A 16,125-nucleotide genomic window follows, 5' to 3' on the forward strand; every position below is an offset into this window, starting at 1 on the left:
TTTGAAGAGCACTCCTCTTCAGTTTGATTTTTTTATACATAATATAATATTAAGCTAACCTCTACTCATTGCCCTATTCGAGTCTTTGGTGTTTCCCATGCCAGCCCAATAGTAATTAGCCACCGATTGACATATCTATCACATGGGCCATGCATATCATCCAGCCATCTGGTGGCACCATCAATCTACGCCTGCGAAGACGTTTCAATACATTCCAACAAATTGACCACCACAATTTAAACAAAACCCGCTTTGGCCAATAAGTGGCCATTCATCTTGTCCAGCAGCCGCAGTTCCCCCGATTTCCCTTCTATGAGGAAAACTTGCCACAACCGAAAACCCAAGCACCCTAAACCACAAACTTGAACGTGGAGCGACAGAGAGAGCGAACATTTGGCACTCGAGCTGGGAAACCCAGGGGGCTGGGTGGGCCAGTGGGTGGAAGGCCGCTTCTTTTACTACTGCCACTTGGTAGCAGTTGGCCATGGCAGCGAAGTCGTCGTCGTCGGAAGAGCAGCATCAGGCGGCAAATAATGTAAAACGCCATTAGGCGAGATTTTCTCATACAAACAACAATTGTGCATTGGCACACCAGCCTGACGTCGTCGTCTGGGATTTCTGGGGGGATTGGGATGGAATTGGGGATGGGGATGGGACAGAAATTGGGTGGTTTGGGTGCCTGGGCGAATTGTGGGCGTTGGACACAGCATTTTTTTATGCGCATTTCGCACTGGCGAATGGAAACGAGAGAGAAGCAGGAATATTCTCATGAAACGTAGCAAACGAAAACAATTTTGGGCCGCGCTGGCTGGCAAGTGGCAACATTTGTTGCTGCTCCCGCTGTTGCTGCTGCTGCTGTTGCTGCTGCGACAAATTGAATGAAATCACGGCAATTTGGAGTGGCATACATCGGCAGGCAACAGCTGCGACCAGACCGGACCAAAAGTCCGTTCCCAAATGGCCAGTCGCAAAAAAAACGAATATATACGTATAGATGGTGGGAGAACAAACAACGGAATGCTGTTGACGCATAATTGAATTATTAATTTTTATTTTAAACATCCAATGACATGTTGTTGCTGCTGTAACTGCTGCTGCTGCTGCTGCTGCTGCTGCACATGCGTCGCTTGTCACTTGTGTTTATCTGGCGAAAGGCAGCGTGTATCGCTGCGATAAGGAAGTTGTTTGCTCAGCGGCAATTCGGCAAACAAAATCAGAGCAAACACAAACGCCATGCCAAACATCAAGCACCCACCACCCACCACCCACTTGATGCGTCCTCTAGGCCAGCAGGTCAAAATGAAGCTGTTTGTTTGGGTGTCTCTCTGCTTGCGGGGCTTTCGGGGGCAAGGCGGGGTTTTCTGGCTGGGAGTAGCAGATATGGGAATCGGCAACTGGGTGTCGGCAGATAACACTTCATGGATGGTAATGGCCTTGTTCGGGTAGCTGTAAACTGGGCACCCACTGGGCGCCTTATTAGGATTGCCCTTGTGCACGCATTCGTCCTCGTCCCCGTGCCTTTCCTTTCCTTTTCCTCGACATCCTGAGACAGTTGCTCAGCGGTTGTCCAGTCCAGAGGCAAAAGACGCGCTAAAATTGTCGCCGTCAGCGACAATCCTGCAGGCCTGTCCTGTCCAGGATATGAAAAGCCAAGAAAGAACGACCAAAGTGAAGAGCGTAAAAATGTTGACTGCAAGTGAAGTGCGGACAATGCAAGGCGTTCCGAGAAAGGGGAAGCTCATGACAGCAGCAATTACGCAGTTGCGGTGATTCCTCAATAACTTAAGTCTTGACAGGACTCATCAGTTGGATCTTGAGCATGAACAACAGATTCGTTTTAAATTAGAAACGGTAATGACAGCAACTAGCAACAGCAACTAGCAACAGCGACAGCAGCAACATGTATTCCAACAAAGCCTTGCCACAGCATTCGTATGCCCCAAAGACACAAAAACTCTATAAGGATAATATGCGTATTTGTGTGGCAACTGGCAGCTCTCAGCAGCAGCAACAGCAGCAGCAACAATAGCAGCAACAACAGTGGCGGCAACAGCAACAGCAGCGGCAACCAGCAAGAGTAACCGTTATTAAAGATTTTGAATACCTAATTATGAAAATGTCAGAAGCAAACGTTTTTTTGTTGCGGAAGAGAGAGAGGTAGCGCAATGACAGGGACGGGCATAATCTCCGCCAGGACTCTTTTGGGTGTGTGGGTGCGAGGATGTTGCTGGTTTGGCTGCCAGGCGTTTTCCTATGCCATAGTTGTTGTTAGCCGCAGCAGCAGCAACAGAAGCAACAGCAGCAACATGAAGAACCAACTGTGTTTGTGATGTGCCTGGCAGCCAAACACGAGCTCTCTCATCTCAGCAGAGAGCAACAAAAACATGGGGAAAATATGAAAAATTCCATTTTCATGTCACTCAATTGAATTTCCATTCAAACTGTTTTTTTCCTTAGCCAGATTCTCTGCGTTTTTTCCCACTGACTGACGCTGACGTCGAGCGCGGCGCTTTTCCATTTCCATCTGGCAGACTCCTCCCCCTTTTAATATTTTGCCCATTTTCCGCACACACATACCCACCCACATACACATGCGGATATGCGGGCGGGTGTTTTGTATTTTTGGGCTTTCTAGCCAAATTAATTGCCTACGGATTTGTAGTTAGTTGCCATCGTCATCGCTTTTGTTGTTGCTGTCGAAAGCTCAAACACAAATACAGGCACAACAAATGCCTGCCACACACACACACACACAGACACAATCACAATGGCTTGGCCAAAAGTCCTTTTTGCCTTGACTGCATTCGGGTTTATGGCAAAAATAAATAAATTTTGGGTTTATCTCAATGGCACACAAGTCATTTGCAGCTGAGATTTTTTTTTGCTCGCTTTCCTATCTCTACTACTATTTCCCCAGCCAGCCAACGAGCCAACCAACCAACCAACCAACCGCCCAACCTACATACATCGTTTTTTCGCCCCATCCTTGTGATTATTTTTTTTGTCCTGTTCTCCCCTGTGGTTGCTTTTTGATGGCAAAGGTGAGCACATGTGATGGTCCCGGGCTCCCAGTTCCGTTGCCCAGCTCTTTTGGGTGGGACTCTGTCGAGAACAATATGTCGGGAACAATTGAAGCATGACGTGGAGATCTGTGGACTTTGGACACGAGCTTACATCGGATTAACATTGGGCTCAAGGCGTTCGAGTCTGTCGAATCGAATGCATTCCAGCTCCAGTTCCAGTTGCAGGAACAACAAATTGTTGTGCCATAAAAGAAGTAAAAATCAGCCATATACCAGAAGCAACCAAAGGAATTTTGTCACATGGAAAGAAATGGATGAATAGGATGACAGATGGGTTCAGACTGGAATGAAGACTTCCAAGAATGTTGGATGTGTGTAAGGACATTGATGGGAAAGTTCACTTAATGTAAATATGTGAATGATACTACAACTTCCTTATAAATATATTTATTTATATAACAAAAATGCATCATTTAGTTACACGAAATATTAAATATGGAAATTTAGTTCCTGTAAAGAAGAAACTTAACTGACCAGAGCAGACTAGCAGGAGCTCACAGGACTCCCAGACCCTCCAGCTACCACAAATAACTGTCCTACGATTTTCGGGCATACAAAATGGTTAACAAATGGGGACAACACAGTGCCTGCTTTTGTTTAGTGGCCAACAGCGATGCCAACTGCAGTAGTCACAATCCACTTGCTCGTGCTTATGGCAAACATGCCCCTCCCCTTCCGACCTCCTGCAAATTTATTTATAGAATTTAAATTTAAACAAAAGCGAGCAAGAGTGACCAGTGCGCCGGCGGCTTTTCCATGGCGCCTGCTCCTGACAAGCTGACAGGCCTGCTGAGCCTGACTCTGGATCCCGGCTTCTGAGTCCTGAGTCCAGGACCCTCGCCCGGCGACATTTCCACTTGTCATGCTTTTGCTTGAGTAATTAAATAACATTTTCCTTTCGCGCTTTACACGCTGCCCGAAACAATAGCGCCAACAACATTGACAACCGCTGAAAGTGACGGCGGGATCCGGATGGTTAAAGCCAGCTGACAACTGCTGCTTGGGGGAGGGTCTTCAATACATATTTTGTAATAGGCCATCTGCTCTAATCTGTGGCATTGTGTCGAATTATGACATGATTACAGGCTGCCGAAAATCTGGGTTAAGTCTATTTCTTTTATTTTTTTAACCAGTTTGAGACCTAAAAAGTATATATTTCATATAATAAAACAGCAATGCATAATTATTTTATTTTAACTTATTTTAGAAATAGGTCAAAAATATAATAAAATGAGAATATTTATAGTTATACCAAAAAATAGTTGAAATAATACAGAATAAATTAAATAAAGCTGCTAAAAACATTTATATTTTTAAAAGTTTTACCCAAAGCGATATTTTAACTGTTGGCAACACTGAACTCCAGCTTTAAATCGAAACGGTCGTATTTTAAATTCATCTGGCAACCTTGGCAAGTGGGCAGCCTTGTGTTATTAGTTGGAATTTGAACAAACAAACATTTCTTAAGAACGTAGTACTTCCTTCAAAAAACGTAAATATTTTATGTGTTGGACTGACCTTATGATTTGTGCAATACTTTTTCGAAAGCTAACGCTTCTGCGGAACCTTGGCAACCCTGATTAGTGACTTTCGCCATCTTGGCCATCGTTAATTCTTTCGTGATTGCACATTGACATGTGCGACTGCGTTTCAGGCTTTCCTGAATTTTATTCTGCCACGATTTTGTTCTATACCACAAAATGGTAATAAATAGTATTAAAAAATGCTACAATTTCACTATATTAATTAATATTTGCAGTCGAAGAGGAATTGGAATCGAAAGCAGTGTTCGGTGCACCTGCCCAGGAGCGAACTGGTAGAAATAGGTCCCATGATGCCCAGCTCCAGCGGATCTTCATCCGGGGCCTCGAATGACTGTCGAGACTCTTTTACCCATTGCCCAACAGCCTAGTACCAGCCAGAAAAATCCGGTTGAGGGTTCGCAGGACCTATCGTCTTGCAACGACTGCCGGCGCACATTAAGGGAAAGGAATGTGTCTAATAAGGTTGTTAGTAATCCCCGTCCTTCAGAAGATCCTCATCTTTCGTTCCCGAAGAGTAACAAGGGTCTACTGACTTTCACCGATATTGGCAACAAAGAGAATACGAATACGAAAAGCTTGGGCAAACTATGCCATGATTGGGGAAACCTTTTAGAAGCGGAAATTTTCCTGCAGGAAACTAATGAGCCTCTGATCCCCAGTTCGCAAGTTCCTAGCGAGGTTCCCAAAGTGGATCAGGTGCAGCTGCCAGATTGCATAATCATATCAAGCACTGGCGAAAATTCCGCTGACCGGAAAAAGGGAGCCGTTAAAAAAAGCAGCCAAAGGAAGATAATTCCTTTTGGGCTAGGGAATGTTGCCTTGCTGGATACCGATACAGAGCCGAATATTCAGGTGACCCCTCCTGAGTGGAATAATCGGGGTTCAGACTTGGTTTTCCACCAGAACCTGGATAATAAGATTTCTGTAAAGACTGTGATGCCCAATTTTCTTTCCAATTTGCATGGACTTCCGACGACCAGTACGGGTACGGATCCAAAGTCTATGCTATCCACGTGGATTGCTCCGCGGACTTATGACAATGATTTTACGGTTCTTAAGAGTAATAACGAACCAGATTCAGAAATAGTGGTAACCGAATTGCCGTCGATACCTTCTACTTCCACTTCCCAGCCACCGGAGAAAGATGCTTCGACTGAATATTTGATTATTACTGAGAGCAGCGGTGATGTCTTTCCGATTGGGTCCGGTTCTATGAAAAGTATCGAAAGGGATCCAATGTGGAGCTCCACCTGCATTAGCTCGTCGTGCGGAAAAAAAGAGACTAGTAAGGGTAGAAAGTCAGTAAAACAGATGAACGATCCTCCGCAAAGCGTTTGGCGCAAGGACAACCTGTGCGAGACTTCCTTGCAGGCAATTCAGAACTCAAATTCTTCTCAGAGCAGCATGGAAAGCTGGCGGAGCATCGAGGCAATCTGCATGCGCCTGAGGGGCATCGATGTTCCGGGGGAAGTGGGTCTCCTGTCGGAAACCCCAACCTTCGAGGACATTTTCGACGTTCTGGGCATTGCGGATGATAATGACTAGACTGAATCTGACAACGAATAAGATTACAGTGAGAGGGTAAGGTGTAAAACCTATATCTAATGACCTGTAAGAATTGGCAGGCCCAATAATGTCTAGTCCCTTAATACCAAAGCGATTCATAATACACCCTCAGACAATGCCGTTTTTGTATAACAGATTATTTGAAAAGTGATTTTAATGCATTTGAAATACGAAATAAACCTGATATGTTATCTTACCATATCTGCCAAACTGCTGGTTAATGAATTTAAATTGTAGGAAGGAGTCTCGTTAGTCTCGTTAGACTAATGCTAAAATTGGCCATGTCTGCTGGTGAAAAAGATTTTGCAAATATATTTACTCAACGCACTCGTCCCTCGCTTTTCTCTAAAGCTTGTAACAATAAATACTGTGTGCAGCTGCAGCAACAATAGCTGGGAAAAACAGCAATGGCATCAATTTTTTGTAACATGTTGCCAAACATGGCCGAAACCACGCCCACAGCCTGGAGCAGAAGGACTCCGGCTGATACTGATACTACTGATGTTGCTGTTCCTGCTGCGGTGGCCACTTAAATGTCGTTATGTTGTCGGGTCACGCGCAATGCCCCCTGGCACATCCACGTCCCCATCCATGTCCTTCGTCCTTGTCCTTTTTTCGACCAGTGGGGCCAAACAAACGGGGAAAAACAACTTTATTGCCGCAGCAATTATGCGTAGCTAATAAAAATGTGCGGAGGTGTCGCCAGCAGCAGGGGGTCGGAAAATCGAAGGGGAATACAATTTTCCTGGGGCAGGCAGCATCGACAGCGAAACGATTTATGCAAGCAAGAATAATTAATACGCTGATTTATTTAAAAACGTGTTTTGGCATTCAAATGAAGGCCCCAATTCTAAAGAGAATCGCTCTTTGTCCAATTAACCCACTGAAAACTGGCCGAAGGAGAAAGTGCTAAAACAATTTTGTTAGTTTTTCTTCGTTCGAAATATTTTTAAGAATCCTTCCTACCAGAATTATTATTAATTCCATAGCTGTAGCAATAGATTGGGCATTAATGGGTTAACATGTGTGAATTCTCGCGCTTTGTCGAAATGCAAATTTATTTGCCAGCTTTTGACAGCAACAACAATCGCATAACCAAAACAAACAAGGCCAACACAAAAAGCCAGGAAAAAGAATGGAAGCCGGAAACGGGGAAAAGAAGAAAAATCAAATATGTTAAGCGGCATTTAAGCGCGGCATCGAGATCCTGTGAATGTGCCTGCCACATGAGATAATGCCACGCCCCCGTCCCCTGGTGTTTGTATATTTTTCTAAAAATTTGCACGCATTGCATTGTTGTACTTTTCACCGTCGCTGCTGTTGTTTTTTGGGCTCTCTGTTTGTTTGTCTTTTTGTTTGTTTGTTTGTTTGTGGCACACACACATGTGCGGTTCCCAGCGGCAGCGTCCCCTAAAAGTATGCAAAGCAACAAAAACATGAGGGAAATCAGAAAAAAGGAAGGCGGCACACGCCATTTGGTTGTATTATGGGTGTGGGTGTGTGATTGTGTGGGTCTGTGGGTGTATGGACTGAATGCTTCGCAGGAGATGTGGGAAATGTAAACGGAATTGTTTTGCCCGCTCGATGCTGTATGTGTGGGTGAGTGTGGGAAACGTGCGGGTGTGTGTGTGACAAAGGGATAATGACTGCCAGCCGGGATAACCCCACTTACACCCCCACCCACACACATCGCGCTGCGTGTCTTATCACCAATGAAGGAAAACACGCACGGCCGCTCAGCAAGCTCAAGGCAACGGCCAACAGAGCGTATTGACAACGACTAGGATGTGTCCACCGATTCCCCTTTGTCATTAACTACTGGAGTTTGCTCAAAAGACTTGCGTCGGTTGATCCTGCGGGTCGGGTGTATGAACTTACGGAGGGAAAGCACATTGCGAACAGGTCGTCGGGGTAATTTGAAGATATTATGCACTTGTTGATGAGGATATCGAACCTAAATAATATTAATTTACTATAATAAGTTATAATATTACTTAGTATTTTCCTGTTGCTTGGTCCTTTCTGCATATATGTTCTTTATTCAAACCAAAATCTCAAGTTTTAGTGCAGACATTTTCTAAATTGGAGGTTTTATTTATTTTCTTTTATAACAATTGACAGAAAGCAGCCATTAGCTTCTAATAAATTGCAGTATAGTTAAGCTTCAGAACGTTATCACTTTTTAAATCAACCGCCATAGCTCGATTCTTTGTGCATAACATTGCGCTATCGATAACCGCTATGTAAAATAACATAGCTCTTTTCTGTTAAGCACACTGATAAAAACAGTGCTGCTAAGCGAAACATGACACTGTTTTACAGCACTGGTATATTTGAATTTGAATTTCAAGATAACGAATTGAAATTTTCAGTCTTATGAAGGAAAATTCAATTCAGAAAAATAATATATTTTGTTATTACAAATAATTTCACTTTATTTAAGTTAAGCCCTAGATTAGCATTACAATTAGGTGTCTAAAAAGTAATTTGTTCAACAATTTCCATTACGTAAAAGGGCGCACCCGCCACGCCCCGAAATGCAGCAACTAGGGCATCAACAACGACTCGATTATAGTTAAATGACTATTGTTCACTGACTCAGTATCCGAAGGGGCGCTTCTAAGGTCTGAAAGTATGAGCTCTGGGCCGGGCCGTTTGGGACATCATTGCGTTAATGTAAACTTAGACAAATGGGAATTAAGCACTAGTTATCACATAGTAAACTTATGGGGTAGGTGTATTCCTTCGTTGCGATTGCATTGACTTGCAGTTGTCTGATCGGACCAGGTCAGATAAGCTCATCGGTATCCCAGCAGGTATTTGGGCAGGTAGGTTATGGAGGACAGCAGGCTATAGCTTTGCGGCAGAAGAAAGAGCATTGAAGGTGAGAATCTGGGTCATTTATTGTCATGGAAACTACAGAGTCCTTCACCAAATATGTATAAGTGTATGTATGTACAGGCCTTAACCACCAACGTTAACAATCACCACATCGAGTGGGCCGTAGCCATCACTATCGGTGGTCGTCGACGGCTCTTCTGTCCGATCCTCGGCACTAGTGTTACGATTAATTGTTGTTGCATGAACCACACCAGTGCGGAAAATAAAATGGTATCGTTATTATCGGGTAAAATTAAAACTGTGAATGCGAAATGGAGAACAAATAATCGAGTGACAGCACTAGGACTAAAAGCAAGTGATTAGTTACACGTCGAATTAGATTAGTTTTAGCGACCGACACCAGAAAAACACGCAGCTAAACTAAACAGTGCTTACGAGTTGGTCAGTCCCTTATAGAACCAGGACTTCCACGACTTGGACGACTCCTCATCGATCTTGGATTCGACCTCGGCACAGAAGTGCTTCCGATCGTGGGAACGTCCACTTCGGCAGTCGCAGATCAATCTCTTTTTGCACTCGGCATCGCAAGTGGGTCGCGCAGGGGAGTTTTTCCAGTAATATCTAAAACAAAAACATCATAAAAAATTTAAGAAGAAACTTTAGATACCAAAAACCTACTTGTAGTACATCTCGAATAGCTCCTGATTATTGGTCAGCTGGTTGAGCAGATTGTTCCAGTCGCTGGGGCGTAGAGCCTTCATGTTGTATGCCGCTCGGGCTGTATAAAGTTTGTACCAGATGGGGTATCCGTACAGATTGGCCTCCTTGAGATTCATTATCCAAGACTCATGGTCGATGACCAGTCGCGTCGTAGAATCGTGGTCGCCATCCACGTAGTAGATCCGATAGCCAGGATTCAAATCATAATATGGCGATACAGAGGGTCCAATGTAGGCAATTCCATTAGGATGATCTATAAAAAGTTATTAATTTAGACTGTAATGATACTTTTATCTATTTAGCTAACTTACTCAGATCATGAGGGTCGTAGAACATTTCAAACTCATCGTAGTGCGTGTGTCCATAGAATTGAGCAGTCACAGTGCTCTCGTAACGCGAGATGATCTTGTAGAAGTTGCGAGACCAGACTTTAAGGCAGTCTGAATGACCAGGTGGAATATGGCCTATGACATGGACCTTTTCATTAGAGAACTCGGCACTTTGAAGCTCGTAAATGAACCTAAAGGATTAAGTCAAGGTAGTTTATAGTTTAATACGTTATTCATTGTTCTTAAAAGGTCTTTCTTACCATTGCAGCTCTGTGGCGGGATCCGTAGAGTTCAGGAGCAGCCACCAGTTCTTGTTGTTGCAGTAGTTCATATTAAGCGAGATGATCCTGAATCCAGGACGAACCAGCACCGAGTAGAAGGCACCACGTCGCACCGTATGGGTCACACTCTGGGGCAGCCACCTGCGCCACTGCACATCTAGTTCATCATAGAGCCAGCTAATGGAGATATCCACCTGGTTGACGTACGGCGGGGGAAAGCTGTTGACCGGAGCACTTTCATGGTTCCCCAGCGCTGGGAAGATGGGGATTCCCGGGAACATTTCGACCATCTGTTTCACAGTGTCCTTGATAATGGCCAGGTTCTCCTCCTTCGTCTGATTCCACACGTCGTGAGGTGGCAGATCTCCTGTCCACAGGATGTAGTCGATGTCCTTGTGCGTCTCTGCGATGTGGGACAGCATGTGATCTACGGTCCTTTTGGGGGTGTCACATTTCCGGTAGTCTCCCCACTTCCCAGCTGCCGCATTTGGAGTGGCTGGACGTCCGCTGCTCAATCTACAGCAAAGTGGCTCATTGCAGTCTGCATTGGAGCCTTCCGCGTAATGTGGATCATAATGGGTATCGGAAATATGCAGGACCTTGAAGAAGGGAGCCGCTTCCATGGGAATCGGCAGATCTGCGAGACGAGGTGGTTTGGGTACTGGAGGGAAAATCACCTCCCACTCATGGTAAGGGTTATACACATCGGCACATCCATCGCCTATTACGAAGCTGCAGAGTTCATCGGGACTTAGGTTGACCCTCTTGAGAACATATATCAACTCGCTGCCAAAGAGTTGGGCCACTCCCTGGCAAACTCGGGCACTTTGAATATTCAAATTGGTGCAGTAGTCCGTGATCATGCGGATCAGCTCCGCGTCCGTCTTCCCGGACTGAATCTGATGCTGAAGCATTCCGGCACCAGCTCTGCAGGCGGTGCAGGTTACTTTGGACATCACGCTGTTCTCGATCTCGAAGGCCACCTGTTTGAGATTCAGTAGCTTCAGGGCCTTATCCACGAAAGGGGGATACACCAGTCCATCTCCGCCGGCCACATCGTACCACAACATTCTGGAAGTCGCCGACTGGTTGTGTCGGATGTCGACCAAACGTTGCAGGAACTCCGAGTCCGAGGTATCAGAGGATAAAGTACGGTGAGTGCGATTTGGGTGGAGCGTAGGTTCCAAATGGGGCTCAATGCTGCGAGGCTGCTCCTCAATAACCCAGCGTTCCATTTCCGGCTGCGTCCAGTTTATCTGCGGTTTGATGTGCGTGAACAGGAAGGGCAGGGCGGCAACTGTGGAGGTGTTTCAGTTAGCCATTGATTCAGGTAATAGCCCTCACATTACTCACCATCTGCAACCAAGAGAAAAGCTAGAAGGGCCAGGATGAGCCAGCATTTTCCCCTGGGACTCGGCCATGGCGGCTGCTGCTGTGTCATAATGTGTGGACTTGTGGACTTCGCTACGCCAGGTTTCCCCAAGTATGAAGCTCCGCAGGTAGCAGGCGGCTTGACCTACATACCCGGGTTTACCCGAAAAAAACAAAATAATAAGCGGAGACAGAAAATTGGAGAGTCATTATTTTGTGGAACCGAGTTTCATTACGCGGCTTTTGTAAGTAAGAGTATGTGCGGTGGCTCATCAACGTTTTCGGTTTGTTTTGGTTTTCAGTATGCAGTTTCTTTTCCGGCTTGATTTATGGCTAGTAACATTAACATTTATGTAATGGAGAGGACAGTCTCATAAATAAACTGGCTGCTGCTATAACTCTTCATAACCTCGCTGCGGAGTTGTTAACTGCTTGTAATCTCAATCAAAGGGTTACCCGAATTCCTAGATTTTTTGAGAGAGTTTCAGGGGTAAAATAGATTGACTGGTTGGTAAATATTCTAGTAGAAATTTCTGCTGAGGAGTCAGGTCAACTGGCATCTCATTCCAAATGTCAAATAATGTTGGGCTGAGTTATTACATTTGATGCCATGATTGTAAGTACCCATCTTGTTTGTAAATCCTGCTCATTTATTCAGCCACAAAGGTATCTCCGCCCACAGCCCATAAATTGCCCTTTGGCTTTTGTCGCATTATGTTGCTTGGCCACAAATCCTATTTCAGCCAGCTCCAAGCCCCCAAATCCGTCCACCTCCACATCCCTTCTCCACTTGACCTTTCCGATTGCTCGTCACTAGGGATACAAAATCTAAATTTCAATTTGTGTGCGGGTGCTTGCCGCTTTCATCAACATTTGACAGCACTTAAAATCTCGTTAGCTGTAAATGGCAGACATGTTTGAACACCCACAACACAGCAGCGATATGGGGAACAGCAGCAACAGCAACAGCAACAGCAACAGCAACAGCAACAGCAGCAGCAGCGGCAGCAGCAACACGAACAACACACTCGAGCAACATCATCAGCAATCGGGGAAATGTCACCTCCTGATGCATTCAACATTAGATGGAATTGTTGCAACGCTTTTATTGGGATTGACAGATACATTTGTAGCCCACTGTGGCCGACGACTTATGTACGTGCGATGTCTTTATATCGACTTTTGTTTGCTTTAAGTGTTGCCGAATATCACATTCCCCGGCACTTACTCAGTTCCCTTACTGTTTTCTGCTGAGATGGCCTTATCAAATTGCCTTATCAGCATCTGTGCCTTGATGAATCCCCAAATTTATTTACCGCTTTAGTTTTATTTATAATTTAACACCCAGCTATCAAGTTTCTGTTGTTGCGAGGAAACAACTTTATCAGTGTGAACTAAATAACGAGTTGAGTACGCAAAATAAATAAACAAGATTCAAATCGAGAAACAAGAGAAGGCTCAAATAATATTATAAACAGGAAACCCGCCGAACTGAATCAGCAGTTATACTAATTTAAATAAATCTATCAGAGAACTTCGGTACTCATTTAAATCCCCATTAAAAGAGATAATGAGACTTGTGTGACAACTCTTAGTGTGTTTACTAACTAACACTAACAACGTGGAACGCAAGGTAATATTGACCCCCACTTGCGCGTCTTTGACCCTGACTCATCCGCAGACACCCAATTGATGGCCCACCCATCCAAGCAACTATCACATGACACGATATATAAAATAACAATCAAGTGCGAGTAAACAAACCAACTAAAGCCAATTGATTTGTTTGTGATGGCGGGCCTTAGGAGTGCTCCGAGTTTTGTGAGCGGGCTACATCTACATTATGCAGCGGGCTCAATGCCATCCAATTGGCATAGCCCCGCCAAATCGGCGGCTATGCCTCATCCGTAAGCCAGACACTCCGACCGACGATGGACAAGTGTCGCACGAAGGTACATTGGCCCCCGGGAGAGAAATCGTCGGCGTCTTGTAATAGTAGAGGGTACAAAACTTTTTATTTGCCGCGGTGATTCGAGCGAAAATCGAAAGTGTCTTCTCTAGGGCCCCGGGTTCGGGCAAAAATGCATTATTAACACATTTGATAGGGGGCAGAGAACTGGAAACTCGTTTCGCGGACAAGGTTAGCTGAGGACAACACTAATTTCCAACTGAATGCAGGTCAAGTTACAGCCATCAAAACGCCTGAACCCGCCAACCAAAAGACATTACAAAACTATCAAATGTTGGACCAGACTCTCAGTTAACCGGTTCCGCCGACTACACGTGGTCAGAAAATGGATTTTTGGCACACACCATCTGCATCCGACAGTTCTGATTTCCAGCTTTCTCATTCACAATATACTCGTACCCAAAAGGTATGTTAGTGTCGTTCATTCAGGGCACGATTACTCCCAAAAAAAGGGCCACTCATCGGGCAACGGTATACGCGCCCGAAAACTTTCACTTTCTTTAGAAATTATTTTTGATAATTTAATTTCTTCTTTCGTTCGCCTTTGTTATTTTGGAAAGACTGGGGCATGTGCTAAATGGAGTGGGTCCCACTCCCATCTACTATCTCTGGGCTTAAGTCACTCCGTCCAATCTTGTTGGCTTTGCTTTTAGTGTCTATTGTATAATGCTGCAGTCTCGGTCACGCTGCATGTAATGTTTTAATGAACATTTCTGGTTTTATAATAATTAGGAAAGAGATGGGAGAGCGCGGTCTAGAGAGACTGGCGGCCAGAAGAAAACGAAAGTGAGTTTCTTTTCTTTTCCCGCGGCAAACTGGCCTGTGGAAATTTTCGAGTAATTTCCAAGAGTGATTGATAGTTTTTAATTGATTTCACAAAAGAAAGCTTCGATCTCGAGAATGTGGCTAAGAAGTAACCCCAATTTCGATATTTTGGGATTGATTAACGAACAACAAGTAGCAATTACTTGCCATTTTAGGCACGTAAACATTAGAAAAGTGAGGTATTCCGATCTCCCATTAAAGACATTTCGATCTTCTTCTAGGCGACTTAATATTCATGGTCAAGCTTCGGGGAGTGCGTGTGGCTTATTTGCCATTCGTATGGCTGAACTGGGCAGTGGCCAATGGAACAGCCTCGTCATGACCAAACACTGGCCTATATATTTGCTTTTGTGGCCCGAGCGATTTGGTTAGCGGGGGCTAATTAAACATGCAGCCACATAGCCACTCATCGAACCTCAAATACCTCGAGCACAGCAAACTGCACGCAAATAGAAACGGAAAATAGAATCCCAAACGAAAGCGTAAAGCTGCGTAACCAGAAGATCGGATTTGGATAGTTTGGATGTATATATCAGTGCGGAGTATCGCCTTAGAATGGGCCGGAAAAAGTGAAACAAGGTGGGGATTTTGCAAGACGGTCTGCGCATGCGCGACAAGTTAAGATGCCCAAAGTGAAATGCGCAAACGTGTTTTTCCTGACGCGTTGCTTCTGACGAAATGTGTAACAGTAAAGAAAAAAGAGTAACTGGTTTCCAATCTAGCCAAGCCAAACCAAAACATTGACCAAGCCGCAGACTTCGCATAGTTACCTCTTCCGAAAAATGCACAATCAACGGGCTATTTTGAGCCGAACTTTCGTTCTTGACCCACAACGAACCCGCCTTTGTTCTTTCGGTTTCTGGTTTCTTTATTTTGATCTCTCTTCTTTCCCTTTTTATGCCTTTTCCTCGCTTGCCACTTTTTCTTTCCTTTAGTTACACTATTTATAGGCACTTTTGTGCCATAATTCGCAGCTCTGCTCCGCTGATTGGCCTCATTTATTTGCGTTTCATTTGTTTGGCTCACGATTTTCTACAATCGAACTTATTTCTTTTTGGCCTGCACTCCACACTTGTCGCTTTGTTGTTTCTTCCGTCGAAGATTTCACCCGCCGCTCGAAGACTCCGCGTTTTTCCGCTGAGAAAATACAACCGCTCGCCGCGAACCGCCGACACTGAATGCCTGCAAACGCATAATTCAGCTTTTGAGTCGAGCTTCGAGCTCTGCAGCCGACAAAAGTTCATGGAAAAGAGAGAGTCTTTTTAGATCCAAACGACTGCAGAGACATTGGTCGAAAATCAGAGAGAGCTTTTGCTCGATAGTTGCGGTCTGACGTGCCCAACATTTGACAATTAATTCGCTTCATGAAAACTTGTTAGCCATTATTCTAAAACGGAAGCATCTATTATATACACGATACACGATACAGATCATTCACTGTTTCTGCCACGATCTGGTGACTTTATAATTAGTTTCTTTGTGAGACGAATTTTCGTTAGAATTCGTTGCGATCATCGGCAAATTTTGGCTTGATTAAAATTAGTTAGTCGCTACTTTAGAGACTTGTTTTGGTTATAGTTTATATCATCCACTACG

General features: G+C 44.6%; 2 protein-coding genes across 3 annotated transcripts; one reads left to right on the top strand and one right to left on the bottom strand.

Annotated features, from left to right (window-relative positions):
- The first annotated feature begins 4,725 nt into the window (after positions 1-4,725).
- LOC108107190 lies at positions 4,726-6,230 on the top strand. Its single transcript, XM_041819815.1, has 3 exons — positions 4,726-4,786; positions 4,843-4,960; positions 5,118-6,230. The coding sequence occupies exons 1-3, from the start codon at positions 4,784-4,786 to the stop codon at positions 6,170-6,172; spliced, it is 1,176 nt and encodes a 391-aa protein (XP_041675749.1). The 5' UTR covers positions 4,726-4,783; the 3' UTR covers positions 6,173-6,230.
- Positions 6,231-8,600: 2,370 nt separating this feature from the next.
- Positions 8,601-15,686, bottom strand: LOC108107396 (sphingomyelin phosphodiesterase). 2 transcript variants are annotated; one of them, XM_017214916.2, is made up of 7 exons: positions 15,300-15,686; positions 11,718-11,880; positions 10,344-11,661; positions 10,066-10,274; positions 9,713-10,007; positions 9,470-9,655; positions 8,601-9,049 (listed from the first exon to the last, which is right to left on the bottom strand). In XM_017214916.2, exons 2-7 carry the CDS (start codon positions 11,803-11,805, stop codon positions 8,992-8,994), a joined length of 2,154 nt encoding a protein of 717 aa, XP_017070405.1. In that variant the 5' UTR covers positions 11,806-11,880; positions 15,300-15,686; the 3' UTR covers positions 8,601-8,991. The 2 variants fall into 2 exon arrangements, with proteins under 2 accessions (XP_017070405.1, XP_017070404.1); XM_017214915.2 differs by lacking the exon at positions 8,601-9,049 and adding an exon at positions 9,079-9,248.
- Between the last annotated feature and the right edge of the window lie 439 nt (positions 15,687-16,125).

This window comes from Drosophila eugracilis, unplaced genomic scaffold (assembly GCF_018153835.1).
Source record: "Drosophila eugracilis isolate 14026-0451.02 unplaced genomic scaffold, ASM1815383v1 contig_1765, whole genome shotgun sequence".
Taxonomy (NCBI): Eukaryota; Metazoa; Arthropoda; class Insecta; order Diptera; family Drosophilidae; genus Drosophila; species Drosophila eugracilis.